The 15,631-nt window shown below is 50.0% G+C and overlaps 1 protein-coding gene across 2 annotated transcripts in view; it reads right to left on the reverse strand.

Moving 5' to 3' along the window:
* Nucleotides 1-691: 691 nt before the first annotated feature.
* The window catches only part of L3MBTL1 (L3MBTL histone methyl-lysine binding protein 1), a 55,328-nt gene continuing 40,388 nt past the window's right edge, over nucleotides 692-15,631 (reverse strand). For both annotated transcript variants that reach the window (XM_034787933.1, XM_034787932.1), the window contains exons 19-22: nucleotides 8,061-8,107; nucleotides 3,979-4,136; nucleotides 2,728-2,790; nucleotides 692-1,713 (exon numbers count right to left, since the gene is read on the reverse strand). In XM_034787933.1, the coding sequence (XP_034643824.1) occupies nucleotides 1,579-1,713; nucleotides 2,728-2,790; nucleotides 3,979-4,136; nucleotides 8,061-8,107 (403 nt within the window). In that variant the 3' untranslated portion in view covers nucleotides 692-1,578. The remainder of the gene's footprint in view (nucleotides 1,714-2,727; nucleotides 2,791-3,978; nucleotides 4,137-8,060; nucleotides 8,108-15,631) is intronic.

Consider the following 15,631-nt stretch of genomic DNA (forward strand, 5'->3'; position numbering starts at 1 on the left):
TGAGACATGTTGCTGGTGCATATGGTAGGAGCTCTCATCCCTGTCTTCAATGACTGGGGGGAGGGGAGGAAAGCAAAGGAAAAGGTCGATTCCTTTAAGGAATTGGAGACCTTGGGAATGCAAGTATTTCTAACCTGACAGAGGGGGATTGGGGACTGTGGTCCCTCTGCCCAGCCTACACCTCTTCTGATTGGTCCTTCAGGAAGCTTTTACGTGGCTGGAGTAAAGGCAATTGGTTGCACGCCATCACACACCCTGCATTGACCTTTTCTTAGACGATCCCAAGAGACAGTCTAGTTAATAACCAGCAGGTGATTGTCATTTGAAAAAGCAGTTTCCAAGTCTTGTCCCAGGGGGACGTGTGTCAAGTAGTTAAGGACAAAAATGTGGCCCACCTTGACTTTCTTACAGTTTGATGGCGAAGGGCTGCTGAGATCTGAAAATAAAAACCTCACCACTGAGACAGAAAGGAAAAGGCCACTCTGACTCTGCAAAGGATGTTTGTGCTGCAGAGCAGCCACCTACCCAGCAGAGGGGGCACAACTTAATTGACTAACCTTATTCCCAGAGCTGTGCTGACGTGGCTGGTATGTTTATACTTAGACTGTAAGATCTTTGGGGCAGGGACTGTTGTGTTCTGTGTCTGTACAGCACCTAGCACAGTGGGGTCCTGGTCCATGACTTGGGCTCCTAGCTGCTACTGCAACACAAATAATAAACAGTAATAAAACACTGACCCCCCCACCCCAGCAGCAAAGAGATCTGCAGCATAAATAGCACTATGGGCTCGTTCCCCATGAGAAACAGAAGGAAATGGAAGAAAATTCAAGTTGGCTTCATGGCGAAGGTGAACCAGGGCGGGGGCAAAGCAAAGTTACTGCCCAGCTTCAAAGGGAGAGTCACAAAAACTGGAGAGGAAACAAATGGAATGTTATCAAAAGCTACTTGAGAATGTCCCTTTGAAAAAGCGTTAAATACCCACCCCAACGCAGTGAAATATGCTGGGAAAATCCTCTTCAATTGTTAAGAAAAGGGAAAATGAGTCATCCCTCTAAACGATCGTGTGTGTGCTCACGTATGTGAGAGAAGGGGTGTGTGGAGGCAGCTTATTTCTTATGAGATCACCAAAATTTCTGATCTTGGTTTCTTGAGCAGCAACACTATCGCTCAACCCCCACACCTTCTCCCTGGTACCTCATCGGTCCTGAAAAACACACACACACACACACACACACGTCATCCTATGGAACAGGGTCAGTCAGAGGTGCTTGAAGGGTAGGGGGTCTTCCCGTCTCAAATCCGTGTTCTGTCTCTTTAAAAGCATCAGAGGGAGAGAGCACTGGTCAGCGGTACCCAGACTGGAGCTCCCCCACCAGGCCAGAGGAGAAGTGTAACAGGGCAGGGGAAGAGAAAGACAGAGAGAGATGGGTTTGGTGCAAGGACAGAGAAGGCGACTGAGAGAGAAGGAGCGTGCAGGATTTTACAGCTGCTACAGTGGAGAAGGTCTCAGCTCCAGTGAGCCAGACAGACAGCTTAGCAGCTGCAGTGCTGAGGGCAGTCCCGGGCTGTGGGGTGTGATCACTTTAAGGTGTCATCGGCGTTTTTGAACATGAGGATGGCGTTGTAGATCTTGAGTGCTGGGCCCAGTTTGACGCTCATGATCTTGACGATGTCGGCCTGCGTCAGCAGAAGGAACGCCTCCCCGTCAATCATCTGCAGGAGAGAGGGGGGTGGGTCCGGCGTGCGCACCATGCTCACAGGAAATCTGGGCTCCAGAGCATCCCCACCCCCTCCCCTCAGGGCCGTGTGTTCAAACAAGAAGCACGCCCTTCAAAGTGGGGGGGAGACGCACAGTTGCGGACGTGTGAGCATGGCCAGCAAGGTGGCTCTTGGGATGGATTAGCTAGGGATGCTACAAGCACGGGACATATGATCCTGCCTCCTTCTCAATGAAAAGCCTAGCTCCCTCCCCAGCCCCATCACACTAGGAGGCTGGTAAGTGGCAATGGAAAATGGCGCCACAGCAGGTAAAAATGCAGGCCATCTACTGGACAGGCTGGGATGCTTCTAGCAACCAAAGCACCCTGAGTCAGCCGGCCCCAGCAGCTCTGAATGAGTGTCCGAGTGATTCTCTCTGCCAACGAGTCCGGGTCAGACGCGCTCTGTGTGGGGGTCAAAATCTTTGCAACCATTGCAACACAGCCTGGGTTTGGGACTCCGGCTAGGCACATAATCCCCAGTAACAGAGATACAGCAACAGGAACTGGGGGTGGGGGAGGGGTGTGGACCTGGGACTAAGCAGACCCATCGGCCTTTTGGGAGAAGGCTGCAGCACTGCCTACAGCGCAGCTCTGCTTCTGCTCCCCCACGGACCCCTTGGAGCTCTCCTACCCCAAGCCCCCCACTCACAGGGGACCGGACTTGCCCCATACATGGAGTGTCACCGTATCTATCTTTTGACTATATCTGGATGGATCCATGAGGTGCCTTATGTGCACAATAGACAGACAGACGTCCGAGGTCACTATCAGTGGGTTCTGCTGTCATTGCCACAGGTGCTATCCCAAACAAGTGCTCTCAAGGACTGTTGCTTTAGCAGCAAAAGGGCAGAGTCCCAGAGGCTGGTGGCAGGAAACCATGTAGGCAGCCTGTTCCCCCATCCCCCTCCAACTGCAAATGGGCTTCCTTTGCTCCCCTCACCCATGCACTGAGCCCTATTCCCCCTACCTCATCCTTGAAGAGTTTGGCTTGGTCCTCGCAACCCGTTAGCGTCTGAACAAAGCTGAAGACCTTTGGAAGAGCCAAGAATGGAAACACAGCATCAGGGAATTAGCCTGCCTGAAATCCCACCGCCAGAGCTCCCTTTTCAGGGTCGAAGAGGACATGCCACAGAGCTGGGAGTCTCTGGAATTCTGTATGCCTGGCTGCTCCAGCCAAGATCTGCTGCTTTCTGTATAAGCCATGGGTCGAACGGGATGCAAAGAGCCTTTTATTCTACCATACTTGAGTGCAGATGCCTGCTGTCCAGAAAGGTGACACAGGTCATCAGGTACCTCACAAATACACTCACCAAACAATGGGCCCTGGAGCATTTGTGGCGGAGGCCTTAGATCTCTGACAACAGAGTGCAGTGCGAGGCAGCGTGGCGGGAGTGTCCGAGAGTGGCTGGGTGGGGGAGTACAGCAGTGTTTGTCAGCAGCAGCAGGTGTTAATAAGGAGCTCAAATAGAACTGTAGGTAGGGAGGGGTTGGGATTGACTCTTGTCTCTTTCTCTGCTAATTTGAGGTTTACGTTTCAACTTTAAGTTAAGCTTTCGTGGGTAAAAACCTTGCTTCTTCGGATGCATAGCTATGCATCCGAAGAAATGAGGTTTTTACCCATGAAAGCTTATGCCCAAATAAATCTGTTAATTTTTAAGGTGTCACAGACTCCTTGTTGTTTTTGTAGATACAGACTAACACGGCTACCCCCTGGTACTCAACTTTAAGTTGCCACTTGCCTAAAAAAAAAGAAAAAAAAGAAACGGATTTATTGGAAAATGTGTAATAAAATAAATAAGTAAATAGCTGGCTGCTGGCCATGTCCTTGCACAGCCTCAAGCGACAGTGCCAGCCAAGCTGGAAACTGCTAATCACATGAGAAGAGTGGTACCCCTCAATCAGACCAGTGGCTGGGATGAGTGGGGGCACCGAGACCAAGTCCATGAGATGCGTGGTTCACAGGGAGCAGAGAGCTGGGAGGAATCGGAGAGGCTGTGGAACCTGTACAGCTCCCACTAGCATCCCTCGCTCATTCCCCCTGGGGGAAAGGACACCCTCACTGTTTCCTAACCCTGACACGAACCACAGCGTGTGAGCATGCCAGGGAGGGCATGTGCACACAATGAGCCACGTGCACTGGGGGATTTGCACATGTGCCTTTGGAAATCTTGGTCTACATTTTTCTCTGCTTTACCAGCCCTCTCTGAAACCCCCTCACCTCATCAGTGGTCCACTTGGCCACAGTAGCTGCTGTGATGCCAGCCACCCCTGGCAGGAGTTTGCAGTGTTGCTCCCAGCAGAGGGACAGGGAGCGGTCAGGGTGAGCAGATAAGGCCGACATGAAGAGGGACTGGTGCATATTGTCCGAGGAAATAGCTGGCAAAGAAATTCAAAACGTTACTCAAGGCGGAGGGCCAAGGAAATCCAGTCTCATCCTGAAGGCCCTGCAATGCCTGAAAGAAGGGCTGAGGAGGCATGGGGGCTGAAGGCAGAAGCTGGAGGGGTTTCAGGTATCAGATAGGAACAGTTTGTGCTGTGCTAACTATTGCTAAACAGACGGCATTCTTCTCCAATATAGCGGAACCTCAACCGTGTCAGAATAAAGGGATAAGATCAAGATTTCTATCGTGATGGTGTCTTTCTTATTAGAGAGACAAAGTGGGTGAGGTAATATCTTTTATTGGACCAACTTCTGTTGGTGAAAGAAACACATTTTTGAGCTTACACAGAGCTCTTCTTCAGGGCTCAAAAATGTGTTTCTTTCACCAGCAGAAGTTGGTCCAATAAAAGATATTACCTCACCCACTTTGTCTCTCTAATATCCTGAGACCAGTATGGCTACAGTAACACTGCAAATCTCTTTATCATGACATGATTGACGATATGCTGTATCAGAGGAAAAAAATTGTCTATTAGCAATAGTTAATGCAGAACAAACTGCACTTATTTAATTTGATCATGTCTCTCTATTACAATAGGTACATATATTTTATAAGTACATATATAAGGACAATTATATATATCTCCTTACTTGGGATACCATAAACTGAGAAGAATTTAAAGATCTGATTTACGTCTCACTGTTTCTGTTTGTTTACCTTTTGCATTGTATTTACAGTAGATTTAGGCTGTGACACTAGACTGGTCAGTTTCACTTTCTGTTTATGGATGGTTTCACTTTCTGCTTCTTTTGCCCTAGCCCCTGGCTGTTGTGTTGTAGGTTCCCAGTGCTATGAGGCAGGGGCGTGTTTACATTCAAAAAGCCTGATTTCATGAATTTTTTTGTTGTTAATTATGAAAACACTTCTGTTCAACAGTCCACCCACCAACTTTCATTTCAAACCAAAGCTGAATTTCAGGCCAAACTCTGTCCCTTTAATTTTTTTTACCAAGGCTGGTCTCTTCCGTCACTAAATGAGTTTAGTAAGGACTTTCCTGAGTTCATCATCAGTGATCTCATTTGTTTCACTCATTCAGAATTCTGGAGGAGGGCTCTAGGCATGGCCATTATCAGATCAGCTCTTGCTGTAAAAGCTGCTATTGTCCCCTAGTGGCCACTCAGCCGCTCATTCCGCTCACAGTGATAATGCACAAAGGGATGGCATGGAATTAGCTTTCAGATTGTGGCATGAAAGATTAAAAACCATTCCAATACATTTGGCTATACTGGTCACATGCTAAAGTATCAGCAAACCCTCTGGTGGTAAGAGGGGGGATTGCAGGGCAGAAAGAGGGAAAGAAAAGAGCTGGACTGGGGATATATTCTAGGGTGACCAGATCACACAGGTGAAATATCGGGACACGGGGGGCAGAGCAAAAGAAAAAAAAATGGCCGCCGGAGCTCCATGCCCTGCCCCCGCCCACCAGCTGGCCTCCGCGCCGTCTCCACCTCCCCCCTCCCTCCAGCGCTTGCGCCGCCATACAGCTGATCAGCACAAGCCTGGGAGGGAGGGGAGAGGAGGAGGAATGTGGCGTGCTTGGGGAAGAGGCGGGGCCAGGGCGGGGATTTGGGGAGGGATCCAATGGGGGAAGAAGGGGGTGGAGTCGGGGCGGGGAGGGCGCGAGCCCCCTCTGGGCTCCGCTCCGCCTGTGAGCAGAGGCAAAATATTGGGACAATTCGCGTCCCGACCAAAGGTAGGTCGGGACGCAGGACAAATAAGCAAATATCAGGACAGTCCCAATAAAATCGGGACGTCTGGTCACCCTCATATATTCAAAGATGCCAGTAAGCATTCATGCCAGCCAGCTACAGTGAAGGGGCACCGCTACAGGGTGGGGGGTTGCAGTTTACAATCAGTATATATGCAGCAGGGGGCAGACCCTGCCCCAGCATAGCAGCAGCAGAGAGGAATCTGTTCTGCTGTGAGCTGAGGCATAGCTTGTGGGTCGTGGAGCTCAGCTCTCCAGGGGCTCCCCCCCTAGTTGCAGGGCTTTGAGACCAGGGAAGAAACAGGGACAGGGCTGGTGGATCTGCAGAGTGGCCTGGGAGAGGCAGCTCCTCTCCCCTGCAGAGAAGTCCGGCACTAAGTCTTAGCTTGGCGCTGTCTGTAGCACGGCTTTCCCAGAAAGCACACGCTGCACAAGGGACATCTCCTGTGGCAGTACACAGCCCAGAATATTAATACTCAAAGCTTCCTTTAGATCCATAAGCGTTAATAACACTCTGCCTTTTATCTAATGGTCTCCAGTTCTGGGGGGGGAAGGGGTATTAAGAAGCCCAATGACAATGTGTAAGGCTGCGAGGCTGTCACGGAGGTCGCGGAAGTCACGGATTCCATGACTTCCTGTGACCTCCGTGATTTCTGCAGCTGCATCGGCCAGTGCAGTTGACCCCAGGGCCACCTGAGCAGCAGTCCCAGGGGTGGCTCCAGAGGCAACGGCCCCATGGGCGGACGGAGGCAATCAGCCTCCATCGCCGGAGTAGCGGCGCCCCGGGAACCCCCCCAGAGCAGCAGCGCCCTAGGAGCAGGTAAGATTTAGACAGGGGTATTTTTAGTAAAAGTCATGGACAGGTCAGGGGCCATGAATTTTTGTTTATTGTCCTTGATCACTCCATGACTTTTACTAAAAATGCCCCGGACTAAATCTTAGCCTTAACAATGTGGACCTCAACATTCAAGCTGGGCATTACGTGGGGATGAAAGACAGGCTGAGGACAGGGGTTTTATAGTCAGACCTAAATATTAAACAACTTTAATTGGAAAGATGAAGGAGAGAGGGAAATTACACAGGCTGGTACTTTAGGGCTGGGAGATTCACTTCCCATCCCAAACATCCCTGGGGACAAGCTGGCAGCTGTGCACGTTTGACTGGAAGAGTTCACAGCCCAGTCTGCATGTGTCTCACGTGTTTCAGTAAAGCTGGGTCCAGCTTGAGGCCCCAATGAAGCAAAGCCCGTAAGCACGTGCACTACAAACGTGTGCTTAAATCCCGCCAGCGTCGGCTCTCGCGGGCGGCGCATGGGGAAGTTATGGTACCTTTAATTTCAGAGGTCAGATAAGACAGTCACAAGGGTCTCTTCTGTCCTTAAAGTCTGTACATCTCCGAAGCATGTGCTTACGAGATTTGCTGAGTCAGGGCCTTCATGGGCCCCACTATGGGGAGCCCAGCCTCTATACAACATCCAGTCACATTACAGGGGCCAGATCCTCCATTGGTGGAAATCAGGGTAGCCCCACTGAAGTCATGGGCAGCTATGTCCATTTACACCTGAGGACCTGGCCCCACATCTTGATCTTCACCTTGGTCTCTATTTCCAATCCCAGGGCAGTTCAGCCAAAGCAGACCAGCAAGGCCACACCCACGGGTTCAGCACAGGATCCTTCCCAGTCTCTCTCCTACTGATTTGGAGTGAACGTACTGCCTGGGCAACAAGCGCCTGGTTGACAGCCCTGCAGAGCGAGGCTTTCTGCATCCGCAGAACAAGGATAGCAGGAGCAGCACCAGTGGCAGCATCTCCAGACTGCTTTGCCAATGTGCCTCGTTCAGCCCTGCCGCCCAGGCTCTAGCCATAAGGATGGCTCATTCTTTGGCCTCTCAGCTGAGATTAAGCGAACTGTACTGGGTTTGTTGGTGGTGATGGTGATGCAACCTGCCCACCAGGAAATAGACCAACGCTCACCAACTCATTGCACAAAGGCCACCAAAGAGCCTTCAGCATTGGGGCTTGCTGCTGACCTGGGCCAGGTCCAATCTAGTGATATTGGGGTCAAAATCTTTCTATCCCCTTCCCAAGCCCTTGGGCCACCCTGACCCTCCTCCCTCCATGAAAAAACAGCAGCGTGGGGAAAAGGTGCTTACTTTGGAAGTCTTCTTGCTGGATCTTCCGATACTTTGGAGGTCGCCCTCTAGAGAGATGAGAGAGGATTTATTTGCAAGCTGTCCGCTTTACCGCTTCAGAGGTGCTGTAGGAACCAGCGTGTTTTCATTAACTGCACCGCCTGTCGGCACAGCGAGGACTGCACCATCAAATGACCAACAGAGGTAACAATCCCTTAGCAGGGATTGAACCAAGGACCTCTAAGGCTACGTCTACACTTGTAACACTAACGGTTATATGTGCCTTGTAGTGCCATAACCCCCCTATTGTCCACATCTGAAGCAGGTTCCTGAAGGACAGTGTAGTACAGGAAATCTAATGGGGAGTCTGGGTACGTACATGACAGTGCTGGGGCCTGGCCCCAGACCTGTTCCACAGCCCATTGTGGACATGGACAAGGGGTGTGTACCAAGTCCACCAGCCCCATTCGCACCATGCATTGATACCTTTACTGCTTCACCCTTACCCAAATCTAAAGTTCCCTAACCCCCTGTTGCCAGCGGTAGTAGCAACCTGCGCTGAGCTCTTAAGATCAGTTCTCCCATGAACTGTATTAATCAGCACCGGCAAGCATGGCTTATGCTCCAAGAGCTGCTGTATGGTCTGCAGAGGACATGCGGGTGCTGATCAATGTGTGGTCAGAGTACACCGCCCTCCACAACTTCACCCGGATCAGCAGGAACACACACCTCTACCGGGAGTTTCATGGAGGCAGCATTCACCAGACTCCATCCCAGTGCCAGAAGCACATGAAACCCTTCAGGCTCCTGTACTGAAGGGTGAAGGACTCCAACAATTGCTCTGGGAGAGGCCCTAGCAGCACATGACTCTGTTATGATGAGCCAGACCGGGCGCTATCTGGGTCTGTGAGTAGTGATCCTGAAGTGAATCATGACCCCTCCTCAGCCCTGCTTGTCTCATCAGATAACGGGAAGCTGATGAGGGGCAAGGCAACGAGGCAGCAGGGACCATGGGGGAAGACCCAGAGAACTGGAGGAACAGGAGAGTGTGATTCTGCACCTTGACCCCTGAGCAGCCTGTGGGGGACCCCGAGCCATGGCAGGAACCAGAATCTGAGGCTGGTAAGTTACAATAAATCCCCACACTCCCTGGAAATATCCCCTCTTGCTCCAGAAACACATGCCTGAAGGCAGCCCCCCCCCATCTGCCCCACTGCACCCCAATATGGTCCCCGAACAAGGCACAGCTGCAAATCAATGATTTTACTGAAATGCCATGAACCAGTGTAAAGCATGTCAGGGGAGCTATAACAGATTATTAACAAGCAGTCACTGTGCCCCGTGTCTGCATTTCTCAGCCAGCACTCTGAACAGCGATAGTCCCTGGGCCACGTGGACTGATGGGGAAGGGAGGGAGGGAACAGAACAGTTTTATGACATTTATGATTACTCAAAGACCCCCAAAACACCTTCCCTCCCTCTTTCCTTCTCCTTGCAAATGGGTGCCATGCAGAAGGGGGTAGTTGGTGGCTTGGGTGGTGGCCCGCCTAGGTCCGGGAAGGGAAAAGGAACCATTTGTCTGTCCGAGGAAAGTCAAAGCAGTTCATTCCCCTTGTCCACTGCAAATATTTATTACTGTTCCCAGTCCCTGCTGCTGGTCTCTCCCCATGCAAAGTCTCTCTGAAGTAGCCAAGAGAAGCATGGGTGCGTGAAACATCTGCTCTGGTGGTTCCACAAACACAGCGCCCTGTCCCTTAGCAGTGGAGAGGCGACTGGTGTGCAGTCTTAATCCTAAAGTTTAGGGAAGAATAAACACTTGGGACTGTTTCTTTGCAACTTTCAATGGTGTTTGCTGGACACAGGGGCCGGACTTGCCAGCAAGGTGAGAAGGTTAGGGGTTGGATGGATGTTTTCTGTGGTTCTCTGTTCCTCTTCCAAGGGAGCTCAATCTGCTAGCTGAGAATACAGTCAGTCAATTGCCTCCCAGACCTTTAAGCATAATTCAGAAAAATTCTGGTGTAGCAGAAATTCAAGGTGGTTCTTCAGATTTAATGGCAGGACAAATGTGCTTGGTCCACCTTCGTAGCTCACCAGACCCCTACATTCAGCAATATGTAGAGGAGTGACCATTAACAGAAGCATCTCTCAGTCACAGATGGCCAGGTGTCCTCCACTAGAAAGCCACTTCTCTCTTTTCCATTCCAGTGTCTTGAATGCTGCCAAGTTCTCCAGATGATGGCCAGCCATTAAAGAAGAAATAAGCAACTAAGACCGTAACACCTGAAAGGAACTGAACCCCACCCAAACCAGCCCCTTGTTGCACTGTCAATTTGAACAACAGTACTGCAGGTATCTTACCATTTCTGCCCTCAGCTCCTTCCTCGTGGGCTGCAAACGCTGTCTGATGGAAGGGGGCTGTGACAGTAGCGTTCCTGGGATCCTGACAAGTATCAATATTGTGGCCTTCGGCAGCAGAGTTACATGATGTGGGGGGATTCTGGAGGCTCCTTCGAAAGGAGAAATGAAATGGGACGCTGGCCTTGTCTTCAATGTCCCAGGATTCCATAGGGAACCCGTTCTGGCAGGAAGGCAGGAGCAGCAGAGGAGGACCCTGGAGGACCTGCTCATTGGCACTGACAGAAGGTGTCAGCAGCACTTTGAGTTCTTAGTGCAAGGGAGGAAGAGGCTCTTAGGCGGGAGGAGGCACTGACAAATCAGTTCATGGAGCGGGAGCAGTGCCCAGGGAGAAGAGGACCACACACTCATGCAGCCATTGGTACAACTGGTGGGAGAAAGCTTTTGGGGCCTGCCTGTCACCATGGCTGCTGCTGGACACGTCGCACAACATCCTCCACTGGCACCCAAACCCCCTCACAGGGGAACTCCAAGAGCGTGCAGGAGAGGAAACATGAGCCTGCTCCAGTCCCTGTAGCCCAGCCTGTGTTCAGTCCCCCAACCCCATGCAGGAGACGTCCCTGTTTGTCCCCCTGCATGATATTCCGCAGCTGTTCCCCTCCTTGTCAGGGGGAGGGAAAGGAGACGTCCACAGACGCTGCTGTTTGCCCACTTTCAGGAGATTTTACCTATTTCTGGTTAATTTGTTCCTGTTACAAACTGTTTTAACCCTACATTAGATGTAGGTATGCAAGCAAAAGTTACTGTTCACGTCACTCATGTATGCACCTTGCTTTTCGAGTACGATCAAACGTGATATTTCCCACACGTTAGGGATGGGTCAGCAGGATTCACAGCACATGACTCATGACTTCTTTAAATGTGTGGTGCCAAAGACATACAATGAATGCTGTCCACGCCACTCCCCGCCACCCCCCAGCCATGTATTTTCTAATGTTAAAACAAACAAAAACAAACAACCACAACACGGTTCAAGGGCAATGAGCTAAGCTGTCCAAAGCACCAGAATGAAAACCAGAAGAGAAGTTAACAGCCATAAAAGGTGTTTTAGTTAGTGATTTAATAGACAATACAAAAGTGAAGATACTGGATACTGAACAGAGCTTTTACCACCCTCCAACAAATCGTCACCACTGGCAGTCATGTGTGTATTCGCGCATAGCACTGGATAAGCACTGTGAAGAAGGAATGTGTGAAGCCCCTCCCGAAACTGGTATAGAACTGTTTTCAAATTACTTTAACAATGCTTAATTACTCCCCATAAGCACTGGGACATAGAACAAAACATTGCTCAAATGATTACACTCTCTGCAGCCAGGCCCGGCTCCAGCAGTTCTGCTGCCCCAAGCAAAAAAAAAAAAGCCGCGATCGGTGGCGGCAGATCCTTCGCTCCTAGAGGGAGTGAGGGACCTGCCACCCCCGAATTGCCGCAGGTGCCGCCCCCCTCCCTTGGCCGCCCCAAGCACCTGCTTGTTAAGCTGGTGCCTGAAGCCGGCCCTGTCTGCAGCACAAAACCACAGCCAGAGGTGTTAACCTTGAGGGCCCTCACCTGTACAGGCTTTGTAGTCCACTCCCAATAATAGATGAGGAGGTGTCAATTCCAGGAGAGGAAAAGCTGCTTCTGTAATGAGCCAGCCACTCCCAGTCCCTATTCAAGCCCAGATTAATGGTGTTAAATTTGCAAATTCCTGATGTTTCTGTGGTGTGAGAAACACCAACCCAGTAACCTATCCCTGTAGCAAACCTCGTTGCCTACTCTGTCCCCATATCTACTCTGGCGACACCATCAGAGGACCCAACTACATCAGCCACACCATCAAGGGCTCATTCACCTGCACATCTACTAATGTTATATATGCCATCATGTGCCAGCAATGCCCCTCTGCTATGTACATTGGCCAAACCGGACAGTCCCTCCGCAAAAGAATAAATGGACACAAATCGGACATCAGGAATGGTAACATACAAAAGCCAGTAAGTGAACACTTCAATCTCCCTGGTCATTCTATTACAGATTTAAAAGTCACTATCATTGAACAAAAAAACTTCTGAAACAGACTTCAAAGAGAAACAGCAGAACTAAAATTCATTTGCAAATTTAACACCATTAATCTGGGCTTGAATAGGGACTGGGAGTGGCTGGCTCATTACAGAAGCAGCTTTTCCTCTCCTGGAATTGACACCTCCTCATAGAATATCAGGGTTGGAAGGGACCTCAGGAGGTCATCTAGTCCAACCCCCTGCTCAAAGCAGGGCCAATCTCCAGACAGATTTTTGCCCCAGATCCTGAAATGGCCCCCTCAAGGATTGAACTCACAACCCTGGGTTTAGCAGGCCAATGCTGAAATCACAGAGCTATCCCTCCCCCCCTTACCGTGCCATCTATTATTGGGAGTGGACTACATCCACCCTGATTGAATTGGCCTGTCAACACTGGTTCTCCACTTGCGAAGTAACTCCCTGCTCTCCATGTGTCAGTATATAATGCCTGCATCTGTAACTTTCACTCTATGCATCTGAAGAAGTGAGGTTTTTACCCACGAAAGCTTATGCCCAAATAAATCTGTTAGTCTTTAAGGTGCCACCAGACTCCTTGTTGCTTTTGTAGATACAGACTAACACGGCTACCCCCTGATACTTTGTACAGGCTTTGTAAGCCAGATCTGTTCTGTGTCCACTTGTTCTGGAAGTATTCCCCTTTGGCCTCACATGTTATGCTAGGCACAGCACTCCACAATAATGCAAACTGTGTTGGCTTCATTGGCATCCAGACAGGTTTGCAGGCATCGCCAACAAGCTTTCAGCTGCCCAAGGGTGCACTCCACCATCATTCTGCAGCTACTCAGTCTATAGTTGAATTCCCTTTTTCTTGGATTGGCAACGTTGGGGTACAGCTTTCGGAGACACATTAGAAGCAGGTACACGAGGAATGTGGGGAAAGAACCACATTGTTTCAGGGGAATACAGTCCCTTCTTCTCCCCGTGGTACAATTCCGATCTCCAGAGCATCCTTGTGTCGAGAACCTTTCCTGTGAGTCCAATGTTGGTCTTCCACTCAGCCTTGGAGAATTGTGAATAGTAACCTTTATGGTTCACGTATTCACTGACCCTTTTTGGTGGTCAAAGGATTGGGATGACTCTTGCACATTTCAGAAACCTCCTCCTCTGAAATCCCACTATAATTTCAGGGACTTTGGTTATGGCAACTGCCTGTGTGTAGATTACAGTATTGCTATCTTGGCAAACCTGTAAAATCACCACCCTGACAGTTGACTTCCCAACTCCAGACTGTTTTGCAACTGAACGGTAGCTGGCAGATGTCATCAGCTTACAAAAGGGCAATAGCGACCCGCTTCTCTATTGGTATGGTTTTCCAAAACTGAGAGATCTGGCAGTGGAAGGTGGGTGCGAGCTGCTTATACAACTCCATGAAGCTCTGCCTCTTCATTCAGAAGTTCTGCAGCCACTGGTCAGCTATATGTCTGACAATTTTGTTCTTTATTATAGTTTCAACCAGTTTGCCCAGTACTGAAGTCAAGCTTACTGGCCTGTAATTGCCGGGATCAACTCTGGAGCCCTTTTTAAAAATTGGCATCACATTAGCTATCCTCCAGTCATTCGGTACAGAAGCTGATTTAAATGATAGGTTACAAACAACAGTTAATAGTTCTGAAATTTCACATCTGAGTTCCTTCAGAACTCTTGGGTGAATACCATCTGGTCCTGGTGACTTATTACTGGTTAGTTTATCCATTTGTTCCAAAACCTCCTCTAATGACACCTCAATCTGGGACAGTTCCTCAGATTTGTCACCTAAAAAGAACGGCTCAGGTTTGGGAATCTCCTTCACATCCTCAACCGTGAAGATCAATGTAAAGAATTCATTTAGTCTCTCCGCAATGGCTTTATCATCCTTGAGTTCTTCTTTAGCAGCTCGATCGTCCAGTGGCCCCATTGGTTGTTTAGCAGGTTTCCTGCTTCTGATGTACTGAAAAAAAACTTTTTGCTATTACTTTTTGAGTCTTTGGCTAGCTGTTCTTTACAATTTTTTTTGGCCTTCCTAATTATATTTTTACACTTCATCTGAAATTAAATGCTACAGTTTTGGGTCACTGTGGGTGTTTTCCCCGCCACAGGGATGTTAAATTTAATTATATTATGGTCACTATTACCAAACGGTCCAGCTATATTCATGTCTTGGACTTGATCCTGTGCTCCACTTAAGACTAAATCAAGAATTGCCTCTCCTCTTGTGGGTTCCAGGACAAGCTGCTCCAAGAAGCAGTCATTTAAGGTGTCAAGAAACTTTATCTCTGCATCCCATCCTGAGGTGACATGCACCCAGTCAATATGGGGATAGTAGTAATGGGGGATTTCAACTGAGTTTTTTATTTTAATAGCCTCTCTAAATTCCCTGAGCATTTCACAGTCACTATCACCATCCTGGTCAGGTGCTCAGTAATCAGGGGCGGCTCTAGGCACCAGCAAAGCAAGCACGTGCTTGGGGCAGCCCATTTGCAGGGGCAGCAGGGATCCAGCATGGGAGCTGAGAACCAACAGGGGGTCCTGGGAGCTGTAGTTCCTTGGTTCGCTCCCTGCCTATAGGGCCAGCCCTGGTGCAGGGAAAGAACTATATTTCCCAGCATTCCCTTGGAAACAACCAACAGGAAAGAGGGGGAGGAAGTGAGGTAGCTGAGACCTCATGCTGCAGCCTGCTGTGAATGGAGAGCTGCGCTGTGAGTAGGGATACTATATTTTAACATTCAAAAAATAGGACGCTCCACAGGGATGGAGGGTAGCCCCACCCTGCCACCATCCACTCCCTCTGACTGCCCCCCACAGAAACCCCAACCCATCCAACCCCCCCTGCTCCCTGTCCCCCCTTGCCCCTAACTGCCCCTTGGGACCCCACCCCCTATCTAAGCCTCCCTTCTCCTTGTCCCCAACTGCCCCCTCCTGAGACCGCCCCCCCAACTTCTGCCCTAGGACCCCACCCTCTATCTGTCCCCTGACAAATCCCCGGGACTCCCATGCCTATCCAACCACTGCCTGTCCTCTGACTGCCCCCCCCAAACCCCTGACCCATCTAACCCCCCCGTTCTCCCTGTCCCTGACTGCCCCCCTGAACCTCCACCCCTTCCAACCCCGCAGCCCCCTTACCGTGCCACTCAGACCAG

Source organism: Trachemys scripta, chromosome 12 (genome assembly GCF_013100865.1).
Source record: "Trachemys scripta elegans isolate TJP31775 chromosome 12, CAS_Tse_1.0, whole genome shotgun sequence".
Lineage (NCBI taxonomy): Eukaryota > Metazoa > Chordata > Testudines > Emydidae > Trachemys > Trachemys scripta.